Source organism: Pantherophis guttatus, chromosome 2, assembly GCF_059756535.1.
Source record: "Pantherophis guttatus breed Tessera chromosome 2, ASM5975653v1, whole genome shotgun sequence".
NCBI lineage: Eukaryota > Metazoa > Chordata > Lepidosauria > Squamata > Colubridae > Pantherophis > Pantherophis guttatus.
In genome coordinates, this window is record NC_142064.1 from 116,451,111 (window position 1) to 116,478,585 (window position 27,475).

General features: G+C 39.2%; 1 protein-coding gene across 7 annotated transcripts in view; it reads left to right on the plus strand.

Moving 5' to 3' along the window:
- Nucleotides 1-27,475, plus strand: part of TYK2 (tyrosine kinase 2) — a 50,361-nt gene that overhangs the window by 8,465 nt on the left and 14,421 nt on the right. For 4 of the 7 annotated variants that reach the window (XM_034434328.2, XM_034434327.3, XM_034434325.2 and 1 more), the window contains exons 4-17: nt 10,973-11,126; nt 11,804-11,967; nt 12,314-12,695; nt 13,688-13,882; nt 14,263-14,420; nt 14,506-14,641; nt 15,627-15,819; nt 18,201-18,307; nt 20,160-20,336; nt 20,958-21,045; nt 21,722-21,849; nt 22,968-23,103; nt 25,264-25,415; nt 27,038-27,188. In XM_034434328.2, the coding sequence (XP_034290219.1) occupies nt 10,973-11,126; nt 11,804-11,967; nt 12,314-12,695; nt 13,688-13,882; nt 14,263-14,420; nt 14,506-14,641; nt 15,627-15,819; nt 18,201-18,307; nt 20,160-20,336; nt 20,958-21,045; nt 21,722-21,849; nt 22,968-23,103; nt 25,264-25,415; nt 27,038-27,188 (2,321 nt within the window). The remainder of the gene's footprint in view (nt 1-10,972; nt 11,127-11,803; nt 11,968-12,313; nt 12,696-13,687; nt 13,883-14,262; nt 14,421-14,505; nt 14,642-15,626; nt 15,820-18,200; nt 18,308-20,159; nt 20,337-20,957; nt 21,046-21,721; nt 21,850-22,967; nt 23,104-25,263; nt 25,416-27,037; nt 27,189-27,475) is intronic. The other 3 variants (XM_087886553.1, XM_034434326.2, XM_087886551.1) reach the window with 1 other exon arrangement.

Sequence of the window (27,475 nt, forward strand, 5' to 3'; positions counted from 1 at the left end):
CGTCTTGGTTGCAGTTCTTTCTCCTGTTCCTCAAGGTTATTCTTACTGCCCATTACAGAAAGATTGAACCCAAAATGTTTTTCTGGATAACTAAGGTCGACTGGTTTAGTTATGGGATATTAATGATCATAATCAATACTTAATTGGTATTCAAAAACAGCAATCCATCCTTTCTTTAAAACTGTTTTTGAATAAGAAGCTGATCGGTTTCTGACATAACTGGTTGGAAAACCTTTTCTTGAGTTTTTTCAATCAGGTTTCCAGCATATTTTCTTGATACTTGAGAGTTTACAGTCAGTTTTGGAGCAAACAATTTGCAGAATTGTAATTAAGACAAGCTCACCTTTAGTGTGATAGCTCATCATTGTCTTCTGTGCTTCTCAGAATCTATGAAAAGACACTTGGTACAATTAACTAAATTTGATCAATGAGTGTTATTGATTTTTACAGCAATACAATTATACAGTTATCTCTTACTCTGTAATTTGTCCTGTTGAACCATCAAAACCATAAATCATGTTTTCATTTACAGACAAAACAATGAGAAAATGTGTAACTAAAAGGATTGAAATATATATTATAATCTTAAAGAGAATTTTTATCAAATGATTTACTATTGGTACATGTCACCAGAGAAATTGTTTAGAATGTATAAAATCACTTTAAATTTATGTTGAAAAAGGGGACAACAAAAAAGAATATTTTATCATGTTTGGTGGATGTGTATAAAAGTAAGAGATTCTAGATTCAAATGCATACACTGATTCAATGGATTGTAAAGATGAATATAAATCTATCTATATATAAACGAAAACCACTCACGCCATAATCACGAAATCTCCAGATCCGTAAAGCCTACAAACTTGAAATTTGCCATGTATTTTGCCATAAATTTGCCTCTTGGCTTCTAGGTGCTCACTAAGAAAGGATTTTTCGAAATGACCTTCAGAGCATTAGTATTTTCTATATTATGATTAACACACTCTGGTGCTAAGGAGTTCTACTCTAGATAAATAATATAAGTTTAATATGCATCTGAAATCAGAAGTTTTTGTTTTGGGAAAAGTTGGAATAAAGCCGGGAAACTTTTTTCTATATGATAACTACAGTAAGATAATTGCATGCACAAAGATGGAAAGATTCTGCACTACCCATAGTGAAGGTATGATTGGTAAGATGGTAGAACTTGCTGAAATAGCTAAATTGACTTCTTTGATCAGATGAAAAACAAATATCTACATTTATTGCTGACTGGAAAACCCCTTATAGACTTTTGGCATGAAACAGAAAATAATAAATCTATGATTTATGATTTTGTCTTTTTAAAACAATTTTAGTAATGCTAACTGCAATAGTAAAAACCAATACAAACTAAAAGAAAGAAACAGTAGAAAAAGTAAAGTGCAAAGGAAAAGAAGAAGAAATAATGTAGAAAATAAAGAAAAATAATATATATATATATATATATATATAAAGAAGTGATTTTCGAACTTAAGCTCAACAAGTATAAACAAGTTTACCTGAAACCTAATGCATTATCATTTTAGAACTGATATCAGTAAAATCCATTAAGGTTGCTTGAAGTAACCTATTTCAACTTTGATTAAATAAACCAACTTTATATTCCTTCCTTTTACATCTAACAATCTTAATCTTTAGTCCATTTAAGTAGAGTCATAAAATGTGATTTCTTTTTCATTTCTTTTGTTACCTTCTGACAAAATTCATCCAGACCTCTTTTGTAAATCCAGTATAAAAGAATTATCCAAGTCACTCTCATGGTTTATTATTTATAATTCTCTTGATTTTTAAAACATCAATGGATATCTTTTGTATGATCAATGGAACATCTTTTTTCATGTCATTTTTGTAGCATGTCATTTATAGATCCATTTTCAGTGCCAACTTTTTTATCAGATAAAGTTGCTCCTTTTCTGTGATTTCTTCCAAACATCTTTTGGACACACTCTATCCATAGAAGTAAATTTCGCTGCTGCACAGGAAAGATTCTTAAATTAATTCAAAAACGTCGTTTCAATTTTTTCTGGAACTTAATCTGCACATAGCTTGCTAAAATCAAAGTCTTGATTAAGTTTTTGCTATTTCAAATTGATTGATTTCTTAAGCTTGCAATTAAATTTTTCATTTATTAAATATTGGAGACAAACTCACCTGGTGTTTTCAGACTTGTCAGTCCAAAGGTTTCTAATAGCTGAAAAGTAGTTAAGCAATTTCTGAATGTGCTTAGAAAAGGAAATATGCAAACTAGTATCCTTTTAAAGGTTCTGAGTACAGTCTGAGCAAAATAACTATTCCTTTGTCTCCCGGTACTCAAAACTTGTCAGATACTGCTGTCTTATGGTGTCCTCATGAGGAGCCTGCGGCACTTGTGGACAATCTCCAGTCTTTTCTTTATCCAAAGATATTTGAAGAGGTGGCTGCTTGTTCTTTGGTTCTGCTTTCTGCAGAGCCATCTTCAGTCCACCATTTCTTCCTTTGGAACAGCGGTGGGTTGCTATCTGTTCACCCCAAATCAGGTGAACTGGTAGCAGCGGCAGTGAGAGGCTCCGCCCAGATGTCTCTGCGAAATGCGCAGAAGCGAGCACCCATGAGCGAACCAATAGCAGCCAAAATTGAAACCCTACTGTTTTGGAAGTCTCATTTAGATGCTCATTTCTGTATTTTATCATTTTGTGAGGTTAAATAAAAAGGAATGCGTTTTTAGAGCAGCCACTGGTTCTATTGTTCATTGAATTGTTTTCTTGAAGAAGATTTAACTGTTGCAGTCAGGATTAAATACAGACTTGCTGATGTTTGAATCATTTTATTTGGGGTAATTTTGTTTTTATTAATGGTAAATACCATCATTATTCTGCAGTATTTTGTTACAGGCCTTTCTTTTTCATATTAAGTCAAGTAATTTATCTAAGGAAATCTGACTTGAATATAACCCTTCTGGCTTTCTTCAAAACATGTTTATAAGATCAAAGAGCCTGAGGTATTATTTTTATTTGTAATATAGTGAAATGATTGGGATTGAATAATATTTTAATGCAGAACAATGACATATGGAGAGTTTTATTTGCTTTGTGTATTCTGAGTGCCAAGAATATTATGCATTTGTATTCAAAATCCATAATTCTCCTTTCTTAAAGAATCTCTCTCTCTCTCTCTCTCTCTCTCTCTGTATATATATATATATATATATATATATATATATATATATATATGGTCAGTAATGTTGATATTCTTTTTTAATATTGTACTGAATAATAAAGTTTTGTATAAAATTATAATGTTCAGTGATTAAAAAGTAGGCCATTGGTATAATAATGAAAAACTCCATCAAACGCTACTGGAGCTTTCATTTCATAGCAGTCTTGCATGTTTCTTGGTTAATGTGGTTTGACCACGTTTTGATAGAATTCACTATTTTTTCCTGAAGGCATTGTACAGAAGGAAAAGAGCAAATTTTTATTTGCTCTTCTGAATCAAGAGCACAGCGGTTCCAAGCTTGTCTTTTCTTCAGTATAACTCTAACCTAATTTTCACAATTATCTGGTATATTGAGGCATTTTGAATAAGAAAGCGCTTTTAAGAAGGCCATAATAGAGATGCAGTAAATTTTCCGTCTCTTCCCTTGCCCCTTATCCCAATTTAAATCCTACATCCTTATAGACATTTCATACATCTGATGAAATTAGCTCAACTTCATGAACGTTTTTTGCCTTTTAATAATATTTGTTAATCTGGATAAAGTGATATCAGACCACTTCACATTCTCAGAATTTATGCTACAGCTATTATGGTGAGAAGGAAAAGGAAAGAGGAAATCTGCTTCAGTTTGATGGGGGGAATGTTTCCTTTGCTATCTTTGTTCTTTGGTCGTATGCTATTTTTGCCTTTTTAATATTTTTTTACTGTTAGAAATGTTTTCAACAATTGTAAACCACCCAACTAGAGTCGCAGGGAGTCAGTGGCATCTAAGTTTCAGATGATGATGATAATTATAAACTTTTATTCATTAAACATGAAACTCAGTCAACTTATTATTATTATTATTCTATATGCTTTATTCATTAAACATGAAACTCAGCCAACTAAACATTTAAAAATGTATCACAAACATTAACTGGCACTGATGGTTGATACAGGTTGCTGCCAGCATCGTAGATATCGACCAAGTATTATTATTATTATTATTATTATTATTATTATTATTATTATTAATAATAATAATAATAATAATAATTATCAAGACCACTTGAGCTGTATCTCTTTACTTCCATCTAGTGATTGTCCAGAATTTTGCAACATAGGTCTAGTTAGTAACTTTAATTTAGTGCAGTCAATTGAAGGTAAACCTTGAAAAGGTAAAGGCACCTTGCTCGCCTTATGCCTACTGAGGTTATATTTATAGGCAAGCTATTCAGAAAAATAACTGTTGCAGCACTGAGGATGCAGAAGAATGAGTTGTTGGCATTCATTCCTCTCTTGCTACTCTTGGAGACAACTGAATTAAAGTCAATTGATATCAATTTGCCAGATCTGTAATATTTCACACCAGTAGCTATGAAAGTAGCTAAGAGAGCTAGCTATTTAAAAGCATTGTCTACAAGACCTGTGTGCTGTCTTGTCAAGGAGCCTTAGTTAAACTCTTAGAAGACATCAATATTGTTTGTTCAGGGCAGTAATATATTAAGATGGCTTTGATCAGGACTTTTGAGAAATGCATATTAGCTATCAATTGAGTTAATCCTTGAGAACCATGCCACTGTTCTTTTGTTATTACTTAGAATGATAATTTACATAGCAATATTAGCACTCATATACCATTGTTTTAAATGTTCACATTTAGATATTCTTTATTCTTCTAGAATAGACCAGACAGATAGAATGTGATGGCTAATCTTTTCGGCAGTGCTGAAACTGGAGCACGCACATGCATGCCAGAGCACCGGAACCCAGAAGAGAGCAGCTGGCTGTGCACATGTGCGCGTCAGGCAGCTGCTCTTCCGGGTTCCATTGTACACATGCATGCCGGACAGCTGGTCTGGCACGCATGTACACTGGCCAGCTGATCTTCTGGGTTCCGGCACGCCAGCTGATCTTTCCTGCTTAGGCAGGAAACACAACACCACTTCAGACAAATGGTTATCCAACATCTTCTTAAAAACTCCCAGTGTTTGAGCATTCACAACTTCTGGAGGCAAATTGTTCTACTGATTAATAGTTCTAACTGTCAGGAAATTTCTCCTTAGTTCTAAGTTGCTTCTCTCCTTGATTAGTTTCCACCCATTGCTTCTTGTTCTACCCTCAGGTGCTTTGGAGAATAGTTTGATTCCCTCTTCTTTGTGGCAATCCCTGAGATATTGGAACACTGCTAGAAGTGGACCATCTAATATTGTTGTTAGGGGGTCTAACATCTGCGCATGCGCCAAGATGGCAGCTCTCGCGTAATCTCCGTCTGATGATGGGGCGGCTTTGGGTTGTTTGGAGGTCCACCGGGGCTGACTTAACTCCCTTCAGCCCCAGCAGCAACTAGGGGAACTTTTCCCAGCTCAACGAGGTTTCTCTCACCCTCTGGATCATTGGAGCTGGGCAGATATTGGCATGTGAAGGCACCATGGGAGACTAACTCTAGCAGTTCCGTTAATGGCAGTTACATCAGTTCCTCCATTCTTAAAGCAATGGTGGTTGGAACGACAATGGTGGCGGGCGGCAGCGACGAACGGCACCATGGCAGTCCCTGTCGAGCCCTAGACACCCTGGGGGCTCCGTATTGCTGGGAAACCTGAAGTTGCCCTCACCAACGATAGCTGCTGGGGCGGAAATGACTACCTCTTCGAGAGGCCTGAGCTAAGGCCAGTGACAGCTTGCAACGTCATCAGAGGGAATCTAAAAACTATTAACCCCTGGAGTGCCTTGAATGCCCTGAATCACGCAAGGTGTTTAGACCCTTGCTGGAATTGGAAGACATCATTATAATCTAAAGTCTGGAGCCTGGCAATATATGCAGAGAACTATTCAATATGCCAAGAGTAGAAGAGGCCAGAGGTTGACAAAAGACTATCTACCTGGTCACCTTGGAGGCCTCCCCCATCTTTCTCAATTCTCTGCCTCGGCTAGTCCCTAACCCAGCCGCCTCCAGTTTATACATTACCACCTTGATTTTGACACTGACCTAGCTGCCTCCAGACTATACTTTCACCACCTAGACTACCTTCCCTCTTTATATACATCTATCCCCACCCCATGGAGCTATTATCATTCTACCTTCACTGTTTAGCTTTATTTCCAACTGAGCCACCCTCTTGTCATACGTTGTCTGGGCAGCTACTAATGTGGATGCTGAGGGAGTTTCGAATTACTGACATCATTTGAGCAGACGGAACAACAAATTTATTACGACCATCTCATTCAGAACGAGCCACCGTTAGAGGATGACTAGATTTTTATCCTCTGGCCATCCTGAGATAGCGCTAAACTCCTTCCCCCTGCCGTGAGAGGGACCAGTTCCTTACCCACACTGAATTTATTACTCGCCTGCCTCAAGACTCTTACATCAGACTGTTGGACCAGACCCAAATGCTATACCCATTTGACTTACTAGATGTATTTGGCGACCAAACTCTTGGCATTGCGAGACTCCCCCCTCTCGCAAATTTGGCCCTCCACATTATCGAGGGCCTACCTTGATGATGGATTTTGGAATCCCGAGAGGTGGCACGGTGCTAAAAGAGGATTAAGGGCTTTCTTATCTAATTTTCTAACCAAAATCTTAATGGCTTCTGAAAGGGGGGTGGGTATAAACAGGGTGGATCATGTGGATTTGGGGGGCAATCCACAGAGGGAGGGATTAGTAAATAATTTTCCAAAAGTGAAGCCAAAGTCAACACAAAATTACATCATAGGAAACTCGGAACTGGGAATAGGCAGACTTAATACTGGCATGGAAATGGGCTGTTCCATCAAGGTTATGGTTGGGAGGGGCAGATATGGTGGGAGCAGGAGGCCACATCATGTCAGGGGAATACGCACCCACTATTTTCAAGCGGTGGTGTGCTCCGACCTCCAAAGCTCTTCTCGTTCCTTGGGTTGCTCAAGGTCTCAGAGCCCAAGTCTTAGGCTGATGTTATGCAATGCCAGGTCCGCGGCTAACAAAGCCCCCCTCATTTTTGACCTAATTCAGGAGGGGAAAGCGGACCTGGCAGGTATTACAGAGACCTGGTTGGGCAATGAAGGGGGGGTCCCCCTCATAGAAATGTGCCCACCAGGTTTCCACGCATTCCATCAGCCATCATTCCATCAGGGGTGGAGGTGTGGCGGTCATTATAAAGGAAGGTCTTGACCCTAGGGAAGTCACTGTCCCTCAGACAACCGGATGTGAGTCCCTCCTCGTGAAGTGGGGTTATGGGTTACAGATGGGCCTGTTGATTGCGTACCTGGCTCCCTGCCACGTATCAGCAGCCCTGCCTGAGCTCCTCAACGTAATAGCCGAGGTGGCAGTTGAGATTCCTAAGCTACTGGTTATGGGAGATTTCAACCTGCCATCCATTGGTGAAACGTTGGAAGGGGCTCGGGAGTTTATGGCTTCCATGACGGCCATGGACCTGACCCAATTAGTTCATGGCCCTACTCACATGGGGGGACACACTCTGGATTTGATCTTTATCTCTGACCAGTGGCTGAATGGTCTAGATATAGGGGATATAGTCATCGAACCCTTGTCATGGTCAGACCATTCTCTCCTTAAGCTTGACCTTCTGACCACTACAACCCACCGCAGGGAGGCGGAATCAATTAAATGGTTCTGCCCCAAGCGCCTGATGGATCCTGATAGGTTCCGGATGGAGCTTGGGCCATTTCCTGAGACCTTGGCTCATGACGCGGCTAAAGACCTAGTGGCGTCCTGGGATAGGATGGCCGCTGGTGCTTTAGACCGGGTCGTGCCTTTGCGGCCTCTGACCCGGCATCAAACCTACCCAGCTCCTTGGTTCTCTAATGAGCTGAGGGGGATGAAACGCCGGAAAAGACGCCTAGAGAGCAGTTGGAGGACCAGCCGTTCCGAATCCGACCGAACACTAGTGAGATCTTATATTAAGACCTACTTAGTGGCGATAAAAGCGGCAAAATGTAACTATTTTTCCGCTCTTATTGCATCGGCAGATAATCGCCCAGCTGCCTTGTTTAGGGTTACCCGCTCTCTACTCCAGCTAGGAGCCCGGGAAGACCCTCTGCAAGGACGAGCTGAGGATTTTGCACAATATCTGCATGATAAAATCGCTCAGATTCGGGAAGGCTTGGACTCTAACTGGGTTAATTCGGATGAAATGACGAGGGCAGATCTTGAGGACATTATCTGGGATGAGTTTGATACTGTGACTCCTGAGGACGTGGATAGGTTACTGGGGAAGCTGAATGCGACCACATGTTTATTGGACCCGTGCCCTTCCTGGCTAGTGCTGGCTACCCGGGAGGTTACACGTAGCTGGCTCCAGAGAATTATTAACGCTTCTCTGAGCAAGGGATTCTTACCTCCCACCTTGAAAGAGGCGGTGGTGAGACCCCTCCTTAAGAAGCCCTCTCTGGATCCGGCTGTTTTAGCAAACTACCGTCCAGTCTCCAACCTTCGCTTTTTAGCGAAGGTTGTCGAAAGTGTGGTGGCACGACAGCTCCCACAGTACCTGGATGAAGCTGTCTATCTAGACTTGTTCCAGTCTGGCTTCAGGCCTAGATACAGCACAGAAACAGCATTGGTCGCGTTGGTTGATGATCTCTGGAGGGCTCGGGATAAAGGATGTTCCTCTATCCTGGTCCTATTAGATCTCTCAGCGGCTTTTGATACCATTGATCATGGTATCATGTTGCACCAGTTGGAGGGGCTGGGAGTGGGAGGCACCGTATTACGGTGGTTCTCGTCCTACCTCTCTGACAGGTCGCAGTCAGTGTTGACAGGTGGACAGAGATCGACCTCGAGGCCCCTTACTTGCAGGGTGCCTCTCCTGTTCAACATTTGTGTGAAGCCGTTGGGGGAGATCATCCGTGGTTTTGGGGTGCGATGTCATCTGTACACTGATGACACTCAGCTGTACATCTCCACCACAAACCACCCCAATGATGCCCTTGAAGATGTCTCGGTGCCTTGAGGCCATACGAGTCTGGATGGGGAAAAACAGGCTTCGACTCAGCCCTTCCAAGACTGAGTGTCTGTGGCTGCCGGCATCCCGGTACAGCCAGTTAGTCCCATCACTAACTATTGGGGACGAGTCATTGACCCCCGCAGAGAAATCTCGCAATTTAGGCATCCTCCTGGATGCACGACTGTCTTTAGAAGATCATATAACAGCCGTGGCCAGAGGAGCTTTCTATCAGGTTCACCTAATTCGCCAATTGCGTCCCTTTCTAGACCGGGACTCATTACGCACAGTCACTCAAGCCCTCGTCATTTCCCGACTTGACTACTGCAATGCTCTCTGCATGGGGCTCCCCTTGAAGTGCACCGGAAGCTCCAACTGGTCCAGAATGCGGCCGCGCGAGTAATTATGGGAGCAACATGGCGCTCACATGTAACACCTCTTCTACGTGAGCTGCACTGGCTTCCGGTGGCCTTCCGAGTGCGCTTCAAGGTGTTGGTTCTTACCTTTAAAGTGCTCCATGGCTTAGGACCTGAGTACTTACGAGACCACCTTCTGCAACCGATAACCTCCCACCAACCAATACGCTCTCACAGAGTAGGCCTACTCATAGTACCATCATTAAAACAATGTCGTCTAGTAGTTCCAAGGGAGAGAGCCTTCTCTGTGGGGGCACCTACTCTTTGGAACAAAATACCCCCTGGAATACAAATAATCCCAGATCTTCGCACTTTCTGACGTGCCCTGAAGACCTTTCTGTTTCAACAAGCAGGGCTAGCATAAACATCTAAATTCTATGCCAAGGTCTTAGCAGATACACCAAGTTGACTCAATTTATTATTTACTGTTTATAAAAAAAAAAAAATTATATGTATATGAAATCTTAATCTGTTCACCGCCCTGAGTCCTTCGGGAGAAGGGCGGTATAGAAATTCAATCAATCAATCAATCAATCAATCAATCAATCAATAAAGCTGTGATACTACAAATGTATTTATTGCTAGTTCATTCGTGCTGTTAATCACTTTGCCATTTACCTCTCTTGATATTATTTTAAAGTGGTTGCATTTAAAATATTGCAAAAAGTAAAGCGGTACAGATCTTGTTAAAGTTATTATTAATGTTTAGACATATATGATCAGAAATCAGAAGGACTCAAGGGTTTTTATTTGTAACAATTCTTGGATCTTGTTCAACATATTTTTAGCCATCTACTGGGGATAATGTAGTGACTCTTGAGATATGCAGGGGGTTGGACTTGATGACTACTTAGGTCCCTTCCTATTCTAAGATTTGGCCCAAGGCTGTTGAGATTCAGGCAGTTTACACGTTTATGAACGAGAACGAGTAAGTAAATTAATATTATATGATTTTATGAATAATGTTGATAAATATGACATGCAGATGGCTCCATATTTGTAATAATGACTAATATTTCATTTTAATGCTATAGACTTCTTTATAGACCCATTGGACAGATATCATTAAGGGTAAAGGTTCCCCTCGCATATATGTGCTAGTTGTTCCTGACTCTAGGGGGGCAGTGCTCATCTCCGTTTCAAAGCCGAAGAGCCAGTGCTGTCCAAAGATGTCTCTGTGGTCACGTGGCCGGCATGACTAAATGCCAAAGGCGCATGGAACGCTGTTACCTTCCCACCAAAGGTGGTCCCTATTTTTCTACCTGCATTTTTTACGTGCTTTTGAACTGCTAGGTTGGCAGAAGCTGGGAAAAGTAATGGGAGCTCACCCCATTATGCGGCACTAGGGATTTGAACCACTGAACTGCCGACCTTTTGATCAACAAGCTTTTGATATCATTACTGTTGCTCATACAGATATTATTTCCGAAACTGGCATGGGACAAATGACAAGGAGCCAACCATATATCGCAGTATTCCTCGCTCAGCTGACTCAGAGGACAGATCATTTAGGAGTGAACAAGGCAATGCCATCCTGGATAAATCATCATTTGCCTATCTCTTTGAGCAAGTATGGCATTTCTTTTAATAGTTCATCCATTTGGATTAAGCCTAATATACTGTGTTTCCCTGAAAATAAGACCCTGTCTTATATTTTTTTTGAATCCCAAAATAAGCGCTTGTCCTTATTTTTGAGGAGGTCTTATTAGTTTGGGGCATGTGGAGCAAGATGAGGCTCCTCTTGCTATCTTACCTGATTTCCAGCTCTGTCTCCCTAACCCTAACCAGAGGAAATGGCGGGGACCGTCTGCGCATGTCTTTTAATATTTTCAGGGGGGGGGTGTTTTAGTGTATACGCTCAAAAGCCCGATTGGGCTTATTATCTGGGGAGGTCTTATTTTCAGGGAACAGGGTACCTCAGTTTTATCCCAAAATTTCCATTAACATTTGTATTCATTTTCTTTGCTCTCTTTTTAACTATTCCTTTCTCTTTGGGGCTTCATTCCTAGCAGTTTTTTGTCTTTACAGTTACACATTATGCAATCATTCTTATTTTTTTGCAGCAAAGTTTAGTATTTTGTATAACAGAAAATGCTATGCCTATGTGAAATTGCTATACCAATCTTTGGCAATATTTTAGTTTGATCCCCAGTAAGAGAACAAGAAAAATTCCCAAGGAGATAGATCTGAGATCTACTATTTTGGAGAATTCTTTGCTTCATATTATTTTGGATTATTCTTTATTAGGGGAAATATGACTTCATCAATGATATTGCCTCCTTAAAAGACCTACATACTGAACAGGAAATTCACCAATTTAAAAATGAGAGCCTGGGAATGGCTGTCCTCCACCTATGTCATCTTGCACTGAAGAAAGGCATTTCTCTTGAAGAGGTGGCAGAGAAAACAAGGTATTGTCATTATTTATGAAACTGTATCTTTGTTTAATGTGCTTTTTAATCATGTGGTCCAAAATTTATTTTTAAAGAATTGTGAATACTATTTATTGAAATAAAAACACTATCATAAAACTTACATTCTTTAACTTGCACATTGCTACTGATAGGAGTTTTATATGTGTGTGGGCCAATTCAACAATGAGCCTAGTTTCCAGTAATCATTTGATGTTGGGGGAGATTAGATGGAATGTATTATCAGTCTATGTATCTTTCTAATTTTGTCATTTGTTTTACTGAAGAAACACATTCATACCTATGAAAGCTGCTTTTGGTACCAATTTGTCTATGTCCCTTGCAGTTTCAAAGAGTGCATCCCACGATCCTTTTGCCAACAGATTCAGCAGAACAATTCTTTGACCAGATTCCGCATGAAGAATGTTTTCAAAAAATTCTTGCAGCGTTTCCAGCAGCACACATTGAGCACTGGTAAACTTACAGAACAGGATCTCATGCACAAGTACTTAGCTACTTTGGAAAACTTGGCTCCACGTTTTGGGACTGAGCTCTTTGCAGCTGTTTCACTGGAAATCATTTCGGAGGGTGAGAAGGTGCCACTTTATATCAATGGTGGTCATACGGATCTGGAGAACTCCTATTCTTCTCATGGTAGCAGGCCTGTCACACATGAAGTCTTGATCACAGGCATTAATGGGATTCAGTGGCGGCTTATCCCTGTTGAGGTAGGATTATTTATGGATTCGTCTTCATGTAATTCTGGAGATTTCACATATTATTCCTGTACATTGTGGGATACCCTGAGACACACATAGGCGAACAAGTTGGTTAACAATATCAAAATAACAGATGTGACCAGGTGATTAAAGCCTTCCTTCAACACCCATTTTTAAAAGACATCTTGATCATATCACTTTGATATTCATTAACACACACAAACACATTGATACTCTGGGAATGCTTAATTTTATTTGTTCCAATTAAAAGTCCAAATTTTCTAAAGATTTTGTCAGGAAAACTGGCTCAAATACAACTTGAATCTTAATTAGCGTAGCAGTCTTAATAATAGCCAAAATCAGTTTAAAATAAAACTTTAAACAAGTGCAGTTTAATATTCACCTAAATTTTTATAAAAATTAAAGGGTATGAGAAACAAAACAGCCTCTGCATAGATCACATATTTGATATTGCTGACAAGACTATTGAATTCTGGGACCTATAAGCATCCTTTTCTTTCCACTTGACTTCTGTCTAATGTTCAGGTTGTAGATTTGGTAATCAAAAATATGCTTATAAAAATCTATAAGCGTATTTATAAAGATTTATAAAAGCTAATTTGCTTTTATAAAGGCAATATGCTACCTGTTCCTGTTTTGAATTATTCCTCCCCCATAATAGGTAGCATGGTCATCTACAATTTTGTTTCTTCATAGTAGAAGTTCAGCAATAATTGACAGTTTAGTTTCCAACTTCTAGAAAATGCAGATCCAGTTCACCTTGAGGGCCAAGTTGATAGTGTGGCTTATGAAGTCCTACATTTCTGCAAGTGAAGAATAAATTATTCATTTTTTATGTATGAGTATATGCAAGGGAATGGATATCTTGATTCTGCAACTTTGGAAGATGGCCTATTAGGGCTAGTTGATAGAAAGAGTGTTACATAATTATATTATAATCACTGCCAAAGATTCCAAAACTCACTTTAAAATTCTTGCAGAAACCACAAAGTCAGCCGCATAAAATTTATTTTGGGAGGAAAGTCAAGACTAAGGAGCACAAGTTCAAGCAGTCCTACCAACCAGTGGAGCAATGTGAAGCTAAATGGGCACACTTCTGTGACTTTCAAGAGATCACACATATTGTTGTTAAAGATTGCAACATCAGCATCCATCGGCAAGACAACAAGTGTCTGGTAGGTGAAAGAGTGTCCTACTACTATTTTACCATTTTTGTGTGAAGTTATGACTTACATGTTTTTGATGAATGCTGTAGGTAATTAAAGAACAAAACATGAATATTGAGAGTTAAATGTAGTTCAGATTATTTTTACTGTGCTGGAGCTGGTCATTTTTTTTTATCTATGTTAAATCTGATGGCTCTATATAAGGCAGTGAATGTGATATTAATTGAATTGGAGAGGAGGATGTATAAGCAAAAATATTAGTAACCAAAAGCAACACATTTGTACAGATTCACTGAATAAAATGTACAGCTTCTAATGGGCTTTTATTTTGGCCCTGTAGCTCAGGACTAACAATTGTGCTTTTCCTTTTTTAAAAAAAAAAAATACAGGATTTGACTCTGTCATCCCATGAAGCTGCTCTCTCCTTGATTTCATTAGTAGATGGTTACTTCAGATTAACAGCTGATTCTAGCCATTATCTGTGTCATGAAGTTGCCCCACCACAACTTGTTATGAGCATCCAGAATGGTATTCATGGACCCATGCAGTAAGCAATCAAGCCTCCTGTCCTCCATGATCTGGTTTGAAAGAAGGGAGCTTCCACATCATATCTAAAAGTTTTCTCTTCCTAGGGAAGAGTTCATTCTGGCTAAGCTGAAGCGCGAAGGGCAGGAAGATGGGCTGTATGCCCTCCGTTGGAGTGTCCTTGATTTCAACAGATTGATTCTATCAGTACTGAAGAATGGCCAAGTAAGAGATGTGAAAATGGTAATGAGCTTTTTTGATTCTGTAAACCAGCTTTCCTAAGCTTGTATTCTCTGAATGTATCCTTTGCTTTTCAGAAATCCCAGACAACAAATATTGCTGAGAATTCTGAGATCAAATGTTCATGTCTCTATAGAGTACAAGCTAGAGAAAAGCTACATAAATTTTTGTTTTAATGTTCTGAGGACTTTTTAAAAGATAAGTAAATAATACATTAGCAACTTCCTAGATGTAAAGGCAGCATGTTTCTAAAGTAGGAGTGCAAAAATCTTCTGTAAATGTACGGTAAATATATAAAATTGCTTTGTATCAAGTCAGGTAATTAGTTTTTCTCAAGCCCAGAACTGTTGATATGGATTCAGAATAACTGTCCAGGCTTTCAGACAGAAGCTTATCTAGCACCATGTAGAAACTTTTGCTTCCATAAAATATGCTCTATCAATAATGTGAACTAAAGAAGAAGTGCATGACAAGCTTTGTCTTGTTTGGGACTCATCAGGCATAGGTAACCAGAGATCTTTCTGTGGAATTCAAACTCTACCAGGAACTGAATTCTCTTTCTGTTAGCAGGTTTGAATCCCAGAAAAAGTATGTCTGTTAGTATCCTGATGAATCCCAAATAGAATGAAAGTTGTCCTTCACTGCCTCCTTGTGGTCAATATAAATAGAAAACACACATTACGTAAACAGAGAGAAATTATCCTCTTCTTCCTGACAGTGAAGTTGGAAGACGTGTAAAACTTTGTATATGAGAGCATAATGTAATGTAGCAACTATATCCCTGATCTGAGAATTTCAGAAAAGGAAGGTGGACCATATGTACCATACTAAAAATGAATGCTATCCACTAAGTTAAACCCTCCAACTATGCATGGAAATGAATTCTTGTTAGCATCGTGGTAAACTGCTTCCAGAACAGGCTACTGACTGATTATATAAATAGGTATCCATATCTTACTTCTTTCCTTACTGTTTTTTTTTTCACCAGAGTATCAATACCCAAGGTAATGCAAACTATAGACAGTTCCGGATCCAGAGGAAAGGAAATTCCTTTGTACTTGAAGGCTGGGAGCAAGAGTTTCCTAGTGTCCAAGAACTAATGAATGCTCTCAAAGGCTGTACTCTAAAATCTGGAACTGACATCTTCAGTTTGAAGAGATGCTGCCTCCCAAAACCAGGAGGTACACAGCAAATCAAAATTATCTTTTCCCACTACATAGGCTAAAAGTGAAATTTGTCCAGTGAATTAGATGGATCAGGTCATAGTGATGTACTATAGAAAGAGGAGCCATCAGCAGCTATAGTATGTGGATACAGTCAACATTTAAACCTTTGGCATATGTATCTGTATTTGCCTTTATATGTATTTAATTTAGCAGATACTTTTTTTATTAAATCAACCAAAAAACCCCATAATCTCAGTCTAGGGTGCTGGTGTCCTATGTATGTGAAAGGAGGAAAGTAGAACTTCTGGTTTTAAATAATTTTTAAATACAGTTTCTCATTTCTGAAAAAATAAATTTCTAGAAACTCTAGCTTAAAAATGTTTAAGATTTAGGATGAAATTGTGTCTGTATCATGGTTTCATAGCTAAGATTTACAGATTTATTTAGATAGAAGCTGTTATTTATTTATATTTGAGTTTCTAGCAAGAATTGTCTCTATCTTGTCTTTAGTTTTATAGTAAAAAACAGCTAAATATGCAAGTGACATAGAAGGCCTCTAGATATGTGCAAAATCTTTAATTTAAAAACATTTTTGAGGGTGAAAGTCACAAAATATTCTCCTTTGAATATGAAAAGGAATATTTTGACTCTGCCTATTTATTCTTATTTCATAGGAAAGACACATGCTTGTGTTCTTATTTCTTTAATATAAGTTTCTATTGAGGTTTATTGCAAATGTTTTGCTACTTGTTTGTTTGCTTATTCATTGATGTTTTAAATCTGCCAAAAAAGATTCTCTATGGGATTTATAGAGCTCTTTAAAATAGTAACTGGCCTATTGAGTATGATCCTTACTAGAAAAGAGAAGGCAAGCAGTTGGGCAAAAAACATGCTACAAACGTGTTCCAGTTATATTGTGATTCTTCCTTTGCTTGGCCATTTTTATTAATCATCCTAGGAAGACATTCCTGGAATGAGTTTGAGGGAAGAAAGTTGGGAAATACCATGTTCAGAAACCTCTTCCTTCCCCATCCAACAGGACTATTGTGGACAATTATTTTAAGAAAAGATTAAAGATTTTTGTGTTTATGTGTGTAGTATTATTTATGATGATTCTGAATAGGATAGTTGCATAGTAGGACAGTGGCATAAAGAAAGATGAGGGGAAGGAAGTTAAACAGAGAGCCTTCTCTGTGGGGGCACCTACTGTCTGGAATGAGCTCCCCCCGGAGATACGAAGGATCCCGGATCTGCGCACCTTCCGCCGCGCTGTGAAGACTTTTTTATTCCACCAGGCGGGCTTGGCCTAATCTTTTCCCTCTTTTTAATATGTAAATTTTAATCTGTTTTTAAATTATTGGGGTGTTTTAATTTGTCTGGGCCAAAATGGTTTAATTCTATTTTATCTGGTTTTTTAAATTTTTTGTATCTGTATTTTATTGTTTGGCTGTTCACCGCCCTGAGTCCTTCGGGAGTAGGGCAGTATACAAATCAAATAAACTAACTAACTAACTAACTAACTTTCTATCAACTAGTTTAGGAATCCCATGATAAAGTGCAACCTGCTAGATGACCATATGACAGTTAATTGAATGTACTGTTTGCATGTTTTACCACCATTCTATTTTTTAATTTTGATTTTTAAATTGATTGTTTTAATAGTTTTAATGGTTTTTGTTAGTTTGATGGTTTTATTATGTACACTATCAAGAGTAACTATGCAAGTTGGGCAGCTATACATATGTTATAAATTAATAAATAAAGTTAATTCTGATAGTAAAGACCTCAAGAAAAAGAATGAAAATATAAATATATAACATAATAGCCTCTATTGTTTTATAGTGCAGGCATTTAAAATTAAATCTAATTGATAAAAATTCTATCAAAATAGATCAGCATGAATACAAGATGTATTTCCTAGGATAGGCATTTCTTAGATATGGTCCAAGTCTTAGAAAATCAACTCCATTGTATCCGGGCACAACACATAGCTTCATTTGTAATGGCAGTTGGAGGAGAAACTGTGAAGAGGTCTGGATTGTCTCGGCAAGCACATATGCTATGAGGGGAGGGCAAAGTTGCCAGAACTAATATGTAGCAAAATGTACTGTTTGACATTAACACGTTGGCAGAAATAATGAGTTTCAGGAAGAATTTTTGATTGAATACTTTCAGGAACAATTTTTAAAAAAAATCTGCATTGTACATTTTTAAAATTAAAAGCTGTTTCTAGGAAACATATTTTCCTTGGTAGTATTAAACAATTGTCATCCATGCTAATTATTTTCTGGGAATGAATAAAATTGCTAAATGTTTCCTTATAAATGTTCTGATTCTGTTCTACTGTTTTAGTGTAATTTCTTAATCAGAACTTTTGAACTATTTATGTTCTGCAGAGATCTCAGACTTGATCATCACACGAAAAGTGAAAGACAGCACAAGGCAGATTCTGAATTTGACTCAGCTGAGTTTTCATCAGATTCGGAAGAATGAGATTACACAGGTCAGGAGAGTTGGCTTGTATACATTAGAAAATGAAAGGTTGGGCTTGTAAGGATATCAACCAAAAAGGATCTAGCGTTATTTACCAGTTTCAGAAGTAATATCAACAAATACAAATTATGGCTTAGAAGCTACTAATAGTTCCAATTTTGCTTACCTGTATTTCTGGGGCTTTGGAAGTAGACTTTCAGTAGAGATTTGAGTAAAGCAAGATAAATCTAGACCCGTGCCAGTCGGACTTCAGGCAGGGGCACAGCACAGAAACGGCATTGGTCGCGTTGGTGGATGATCTCTGGAGGGCTCGGGACAGGGGTTGCTCCTCTGTCCTAGTCCTATTAGATCTCTCAGCGGCTTTTGATACCATCGACCATGGTATCATGCTGCAGTGGTTGAGAGGTTAGGAATAGGGGGCACCGTTCTGCGGTGGTTCTCCTCCTTCCTCTCCGACCGCTCGCAGTTCGTGTTGGCAGGGGGGCAGAGGTCGACCTCGAGGCGTCTCGCATGGGGAGTGCCACAGGGGTCGGTCCTCTCGCCCCTTCTGTTCAACATTTATGTGAAGCCGCTGGGTGAGATCATCTGTGGTTTTGGGGTAAAGTGTCATCTGTACGCTGATGATACTCAGCTGTACATCTCCACCCCAGACCACCCCAACGATGCCCTTGATGTGATGTCTCGCTGCCTGGAGGCCGTGCGGGTCTGGATGGGGAGGAACAGGCTCAGACTCAACCCGTCCAAGACCGAGTGGCTGTGGCTGCCGGCGTCCCGATATAGTCAGCAGGTGCCATCGCTGACTATTGGGGGTGAATCTTTGCCCCCCACAGAGAGGGCTCGCAACCCACAGAGAGGGCTCGCAATCTGGGTGTCCTCCTGGACGCACGGCTGTCTTTAGAAGAGCAAATGACGGCCGTGGCCAGGGGGGCCTTTTATCAGGTTCGCCTGATCCGCCAGTTGCAGCCCTTTCTGGACCGGGACGCCTTGCACACGGTCACTCATGCCCTTGTCACCTCCCGGCTAGACTATTGTAATGCTCTCTACATGGGGCTCTCCTTGAAGAGCACTCGGAGGCTCCAACTGGTCCAGAATGCGGCCGTGCGGGTGGTTATGGGCGCAACCTGTTGTGCCCGCGTGACACCCCTCCTGCGCGAGCTGCACTGGCTCCCAGTGGTCTTCCGGGTGCGATTCAAGGTGTTGGTTACCACTTTTAAAGCGCTCCATGGCATAGGACCCGGGTACCTTCGAGACCATCTTCTGCCACCAATAGCCTCCCACCGACCAGTCCGCTCCCACAGAGAGGGTCTCCTCAGGGTGCCATCAGCCAAGTTATGTCGGCTGGCGACACTCAGGGGGAGGGCCTTCTCTGTGGGAGCCCCAGCCCTGTGGAATGAACTGCCCCCGGAAATACGTAAGATCTCCGACCTCCGGGTGTTTCGTTGCGCATTGAAGACCCTGTTGTTCTGCCAGGCCGGGCTATCAACATAATAATTTTAATTGGAGTATTTTAAATTTTTGGGGTTTTAATCCAGCCAAATTTATTTAATTATTTTAATTTTTAATCATTGTTGTGTCTTGTGTTTTTAAATTGGCTGTACACCGCCCTGAGTCCTTCGGGAGAAGGGCGGTATAGAAATAAAATTATTTATTTATTTATTTATTTATTTAAATGCTTGACAATGGAGATTACTGTCTTCTTCTTTTTTTTAAACCTTTGGCTGACACAGGTAGGATTTTGAATTTATTAATTTTCAAATAATTATGAATCAATTCTTGGCTCAGTATGGAATTGAAGGATTAAATAGCTTTTGTGTTGCAAAGGAAAGTGGTTTAACTAACACTGCTGTATTGTTCTCCATCAGAGAGCGCACTTGGGACAAGGAACACGAACCAATATTTATGATGGTGTACTTCATGTATGCAGTGGGATCAACAGTGATGATGAGGCAGAGTATTTTTCTACTGAGCAGAATAACAATAGCTGTGAGATGCATGTGGTACTCAAGATGTTGGACCCAAGTCATAGAGACATTGCTCTGGTGAGTAGACCTATAAAAATATATTTTAGGAGTGGAACTTTAGTAAGTTAGTCAAACCAACTTTGGCAGAGAAATACCATCAGCTGGAGAGAAAAATCCTTCTGCCATTCAACGCGCCATCTTGGGGGTGGGTGGGCAGAACATTAGTAAATCTTGTGGGAATATTGTATTCTATCTATTTATTTGCTGTCTGCTGAAGAGTAATGAGTAACTAAACCAAGGCTACTTACCTACCAGGATAAGCTACCAGCATTTCTAACTTATCTTATTCCCTTGTACTTAAACTCTTATGTATGTAAATGATATATGATATTGCTTTAAAAATAAGCAAGAGAAATGAAATTACATCTGAACAAGGACTCATGTTGAGAAAGTTTTTTTTGTTTTGTTAGGAAAGCTTATTTAGCCTATCATTTAAAATGAACCCATTGTTGTTTTGTGGAGAAAAACAAAATAATGAATAAGAAATTAACTATTGCTTTATGGCAACAGGTGTTCTTTGCTCTAGCTTTAGGCCAAGAATTAATTGGTAGTTTAGGAGGCCATGTATAGATTAGACTGCTCCTGCTATGTTCCTTGGCCAGTGATCTGGATGTGATGCCTTCCCTTTCTTCTCTGCAGGCATTCTTTGAAACAGCCAGCCTGATGAGCCAGGTGTCCCATATCCATTTAGCCTTTGTTCATGGGGTTTGTGTATGGGGTTCAGAGAGTGAGTATTAATTGTATCCTTTGAAAGATTCATGCATGTGTTGTTTGCTTCTTCCAAATATATTTCTTCTGTTTCTTCAACTACCCTACAAACTTCAAGATGTACCTTTGCATCACTTTTCATTCTTACTTGCTTAATACTGTTTTATCTCTTTTTGCATCTAGCAAAAAAGTGTGTTAAACCCAAATATATTTTGACAGAGTTGTCCAATTTCTAACCAATAGGTCGTTTTTCTTCTGCGGCTGTTTTAGATTAGATTAGGATAGTTTTTGATAGCCACCAGTGCACTTAATATTTCTGAGATATTCAGAAGCCACAGGGAACTAGACTATTGTGCTAAATGAGTGGGATTGATTTTTACTCCCTTTTTCACATAGGAAGTTCTTAATTTTAAACAGTTGAGTTTTTATAGGTCTTACACCAATGATTTGACTTAATTTATGTCTCAAAATGATGAGAAATAGTGGTTCTAGAAACTGCAAAAAAGACGTTTCAGATGCATATGGCCTTGAGTGTGTGAACCCCTGTCTTTGATCTATCTTAAGTATATGAAAAGTCCATTCCCATCTCTGCTCATACTTTGTAGCCAATATTAACACCTGTTGCTATAGAGCAAGGATGCTAATCCATTTGTTTGCTTCATATTTTTCATCCCTACTTCTGGTTTGGTTTTCAGATATAATGGTGGAAGAATTCATTGAACATGGTCCCCTGGATGTCTTTTTGCGTAATAACAAAGGACGGATAACAGTAGGCTGGAAATTCACTATTGCAACACAATTAGCTAGTGCCCTCAGTTACCTTGTAAGTCTGTTGGTGGGGATTTGCAGTGGGTGGGTCTTCTTGGAAAGTTTGGATGTCATTTTGGCTGATCTCCATTCTCCAGTTTTTATTGGAGTTATGTATAGTGACTCAAATGGCAGAATTGTAGGATTCTTTTTCTTATACATACTTTTAATTACCAGCCCTTGAATTTGAATTCTTTGGAATTGTAATTTAGTGTGGATATTGATCAGAAGGGTTATAAAAGTATTTTGGATTAGATTCTGAAAAGGTGTTTTATACCCCAATGATTCCAAGAAAAAACACAACTGCTTTAAAGGTTGCAGACAAGTACTTTACATAAACACAAACATGCATCCATACATTTCAAAGCATTACTTTGAAGGACAGAATTGCAATATGATTTCCTCTGATTCTCAGCTTGAAGAACCAACAAGGAAACAACACCTACAGTATAGGACAGGTTATATTCCTAGAGAAGAGGAATAGCTAGTAAATAGGCCCTGAGTTTAAGGGTTTAAATATTTTGGGACCCATTGTTTTGCCCATCTAGTAAGATCTGATAGAGTGGACCTTCTTCAGGTTCCATCCTTAAAATAGTGCCATGGGACTCATGTGGCACATGTTCTCTCTTGTAGCAAAGGCTCTTTGGAAGGGTACTTCCACAGTGGTTCAAGTTAATCCAACCTTCCTACCTTTTAAACAGTCCTTGAAAGCCTGGATCCTTTCCCAGGTGCTAAATAGTATGTGCCCTTGAGGTGGGTGGTGGGTTTTATCAGTGTGTTAGTGTCTCCCACCCTGTTATTTTATTGTAGTGAACATTGCATTTAAGTTGTATTCTGCTCATAGTCTTAATGAGTTAGGTGGTTTATAAATGTGGTGATGAATAAATGTTGTGTTTACGGGGAGGTTTGGTTAAGGAACAATAAATATATTTTTTATTTACTGAATTTGTAAACTTTCTATTTATCAGCTGTCTTTTGAGAAAACTGAGGCAAAATGCAAAAATAACTAGATTAGCTTGTACAGGAATCTAGAGATGGAAGTTCATTCTTTTTTTTTTCTAAAGAGCAGCACTTTTTTCCTGATACACATCAGATATAGTATGTCACAATCTACTATTGTATTTGTTTATGTAGGAAGATAAAAACCTAGTGCATGGCAATGTATGTGCCAAAAACATCCTGTTGGCCAGGAAAGGTTTGGAAGATGGCCTGCTGCCCTTCATTAAGCTCAGTGACCCAGGAGTCAGCTTCACTGTGCTTTCCCAAGAAGGTAAACCGTTAATATTTGGAAAATAGTTTCCTCTTTACATTTGTGATCAAGGTATATAGAGGTGATCAAGCTGAATATATTATATTAGCAGGCTTGAATAGAAGGATTCTCTGAAAGCATATCAAATCAATAGTATAAATGTTTTCATATCCTTTTGTGTGATATGAGGGCTTGTATGCATTTGGACCTTCTGGGACGAAAGTTTTTTAATAGATGGTCTTGTATTTGTAGTGACAGTACCTGCCTTATTCTATCAGAAGCAAAGTTGACTCCAAAGGGACCTTATGCTGCATTCCCAATCTTCTGCAAAGGCAGAATGAACATTAGAAAAGTCTGTGCTGATGTTCTCACATTTTTAACACAACCTCTCATTCATGTTAGATTGTACTTTTTAAAATGTTTTCTAACTTGGCCTTCTTCCTACCATACTAGTTTCTGTGAGCATTAAATTATTTTTCTTTGGAAAAACATTCTTTTCATATGTGCTGCTGAAACTGATATTCATTACCTTGGAAAATATAGGTGTAAATCCTACTTTGGCAAGAAGGCCCCCTCACTTTACTGCCCAAGTCAAATCAGCCGATGTTGTAAAGCAGAGATGGCAATGTCTGAGTTCCATTTTTGTGGCCCTTAAGATTATGGTCAGCATTGATGAGAATTGATGAGAGACTTTCCTATGATTTTGAAGTGGGGAATTGATAAAAATCACAGTTAAAGCCCTAAAATATACATATAATATTTGAAAAATAAAGAAAATTACCAAATTCCAACTCAGAAACTTAGTTTCTCCACCACCTTAATATATGATGTGACTCCATTTGTTTTATGGCCTTCAGTCTTCCAAAGAACATTAAGAATGATCTTTGGACACCCAACTTGCTATAAAGCTTTGAGTGCAAAGTTATTTTTCCTGCTGGTGAAATAATTCAGCAGACCCCAACCCTTGCTAGCAAGCCAATATTTCCATACTTCAAAGTAGTGTGGATTATTTAAGGAGGGATACATTTGTTTGCTGGTTTGTTTAAAGGGGACTATACTTGTAGAAAATGAGATTCAAATACTTGTTATGCCTACAATTTTAAGGGAAAGAATTACAAGATCTCTATGTGTCATGTTCACATTGCATATTACATGATAGCCTGCATGCTGCTGAGTAAATATTTAATATTTTATTTTATTTTTATTTTATATCCAATTTATATACCGCCCTTCTCCCTGAGGACTCAGGGCGGTGTACAGCCAAATAAAAACATAAATTACAAACATTAAAATAGTATTAAAAGGATATATATAAATTTGGCCCCGTAATTTAAAAACAATAACAAACCAATTTAAAACATTTAAAAAAAGTTAAGCCAGCCCGGCTTGCTGAAAAAAGAAGGTTTTAAGGGCACGGTGGAAGGCACCGAGGTCTTGGATTCCCCTTGTCTCTGGGGGCAGTTAGTTCCAGAGGGTGGGTGCCCCCACAGAGAAGGCCCTCCCCCTGGGGGTCACCAGCCTACATTGTTTGGCTGATGGCACCCCGAGGAGGCCCTCTCTGTGGGAGCGCACAGGTCGATGGGAGACGGTCGGTAGCAGCAGACAGTCTCGAAGATATCTAGGTCCTATGCCATGGAGCGCTTTAAAGGTGATAACCAACACTTTGAAGCGCACCCGGAAGACCACTGGGAGCCAGTGCAGCTCACGCAGGAGAGGTGTTGTATGGGAGCTCCATGCAGCTCCTGTAACTACCCGCGTGGCCGCATTCTGGACCAGTTGGAGCCTCCGGGTGCCCCTCAAGGGGAGCCCCATGTAGAGAGCGTTGCAGTAGTCCAGGCGAGAGGTGATGAGGGCATGAGTGACTGTGCGCAGGGCATCCCAATCAAGAAAGGGCCACAACTGGCGTATCAGGCGAACCTGACAAAAAGTCCCCCTGGCCACAGCCGTCAGATGTTCCTCCAAGGACAGCTGCGTATCCAGAAGGACACCCAGATTGCGGGCCCTCTCCGAGGGGGCCAAAAACTTGCCCCCAATAGTCAGAGATGGAGTCATCTGACTATATCGGGATGCCGGGATATACTTTTCTTATCTTGACTGTAATCAATCTGTGTACAAGATTTTGCATAATTTCTGTTTTCTGTCCAGCAATCCCTAATCTTTGATTTCTTTCTGTTCATAAAGAAAGGGTTGACCGGATCCCGTGGATTGCTCCAGAGTGTATCAAAGATGTAAACAACCTTAGCACAGCAGCTGACAAATGGAGTTTTGGGACCACACTGCTGGAAATATGTTTTGATGCAGATGTGCCACTAAAAGAACGCACTCCTTCTGAGGTAGTGTCTTCCTCTGCTTCCCCCCCACTTCTCTCCCCCCCCCCCAAATTATCTTGCTGCAGACTTCAGGGTTGGTTTCTTATAGAAAAGGATTGATCTGGTCTCACCTTGAGAATAATAACATAACTGAAAAGTTTTTCCATAGGAATATTGGGCTGCTTTTTTATTAGTTTATAGTGATATTAGCATTTGTTTATAAATGCATAACTGTATTATTGCATTAAATAATACATTCTGCAATAAGAATACATACAGTGTATTAACTGTGGAACTAATATGATTGGAAGCTAAAAAGATCTTTAGGTGTAAACTCATTTTGACATGAGAATCATTTTTTAAAAATACACTTTAAACTCTAAAACATGCACATCACTGTTGAAAAATAGACAATTTCATCTACATATGCAGAAAAATCTACTCTACTGTATAAGATTGGTGAAATTAAAGTGGTTGAATAAAACAAAGAAATATTCTACTGAGTTCCGCTTTGCATATTTCCAAATAAAGGACATAGAATTGCTGCTTTAATTACACTGTAGCTCTTAGACAGAAGTAGCGCACAAGAAAAAATATGTTAATTAAAATTGCTGGGAAGCATTAACCTCAGATATGTTGATGATAGTACTTTGATAGCTGAAAGTGATGGATGACTTAAAGAATCTCTTCTTGTAGATGAAAGAAGAAAGTGCACAAGCTGTAATAAAACAAATAATAAAAACCAAGTTTATGTCAGCAAGAAATCCTAGTTTGATGCTAATAGCTTGAGAAGTTGAAGTACTAACAACTTTATCTTCTTAGACTCAAAAATTTATATGGATAGTCATATAGCTATGAAATAAAATATCTGCTACTTTTGAGAAATATTATGATAGTGCTAGACAAAATATGAAAGTGTAGCTATATCACTCAGATATCACAGGTACAAGGTTATGGTTTTCTATGAAAACTTGACCATCAGAACACAGAATAATTTGAATAATGGTGCCGGAGAAAAATATGGTGGATCTTGGACTACAAAAGAACAATTTATTCAATGTTACCGACTACATACAGAAACACTGATAATGAAGCTAAAGTGTAAATATTTGGGCCACATAATGCAAAGATAAGAATCATTGAAGAAAAACCTGATGCTTGAAGAACTGAAGGCGATCAGAAAAGAGATGGCAGAGGACAAAGTGACTAGGCACAGTCATTGATGGCACAATCATGAGTTTAGAAAAAATTTAAAAAGTTACTGATAGACCATCCTGGAGAAATTACTGTACATTCATTGGCTCCTGAAAAGTCTGAAAGGGCTAAGTAACAATAATATAATTTGCACCCCATTTCCAGGTAAATTATTGGAATGGAATAGCTCCTAGGGTATTCTTAAAATGCACTAACAGAAATAATAGAAGAGGAGTGATAGAAGTAGGATTCCAAGATAGCAGGGAGATTTTTATGACCAATTTAAAAACCTAACTGTAATCATTAGGCATCTAGATCTTATTTGAAAGCTGTTTGGCATACAGTGAAGACCAGAAATAACTTATTACAAAGGAAATGTGAGTGGATTTTCTATGTTTAATCTAATTTCATTTGGTAATATCAATCATAGGCTTCTATTTTTTTTTCTGCAGAAAGAACGTTTTTATGAGAAGAAGCATCATCTTCCAGAGCCATCCTTCAAAGAACTAGCTACCCTAATCAGCCAGTGCCTAAACTATGCTCATGGAGAGCGACCCTCTTTCCGGACTATCTTACGAGACCTCACTCAACTGCAGCCACATAGTAAAAATTCCAAAGAACTCTTGGATAACAGCATTTTGTTAGCCACATGACGCCAACCTTTCTGCATGCCAGGGCCATGCTAAAAATAATGGGGTCCATTAGGCTCATGACAGCGTGTTCCCAGAGGAGTTGTGTTCCCAACTTTTTTGAAAAGGAAAATTAGGTGCATTATGGTTAGAAGAAATTGTATACACCCGCTGTTTCTTTGTTCATTTAAACAAAATGACAAACATGTCACTGAATACTGACAGCATGGTGGATAGGTGCTCCAATGGTTGCAAAATGAG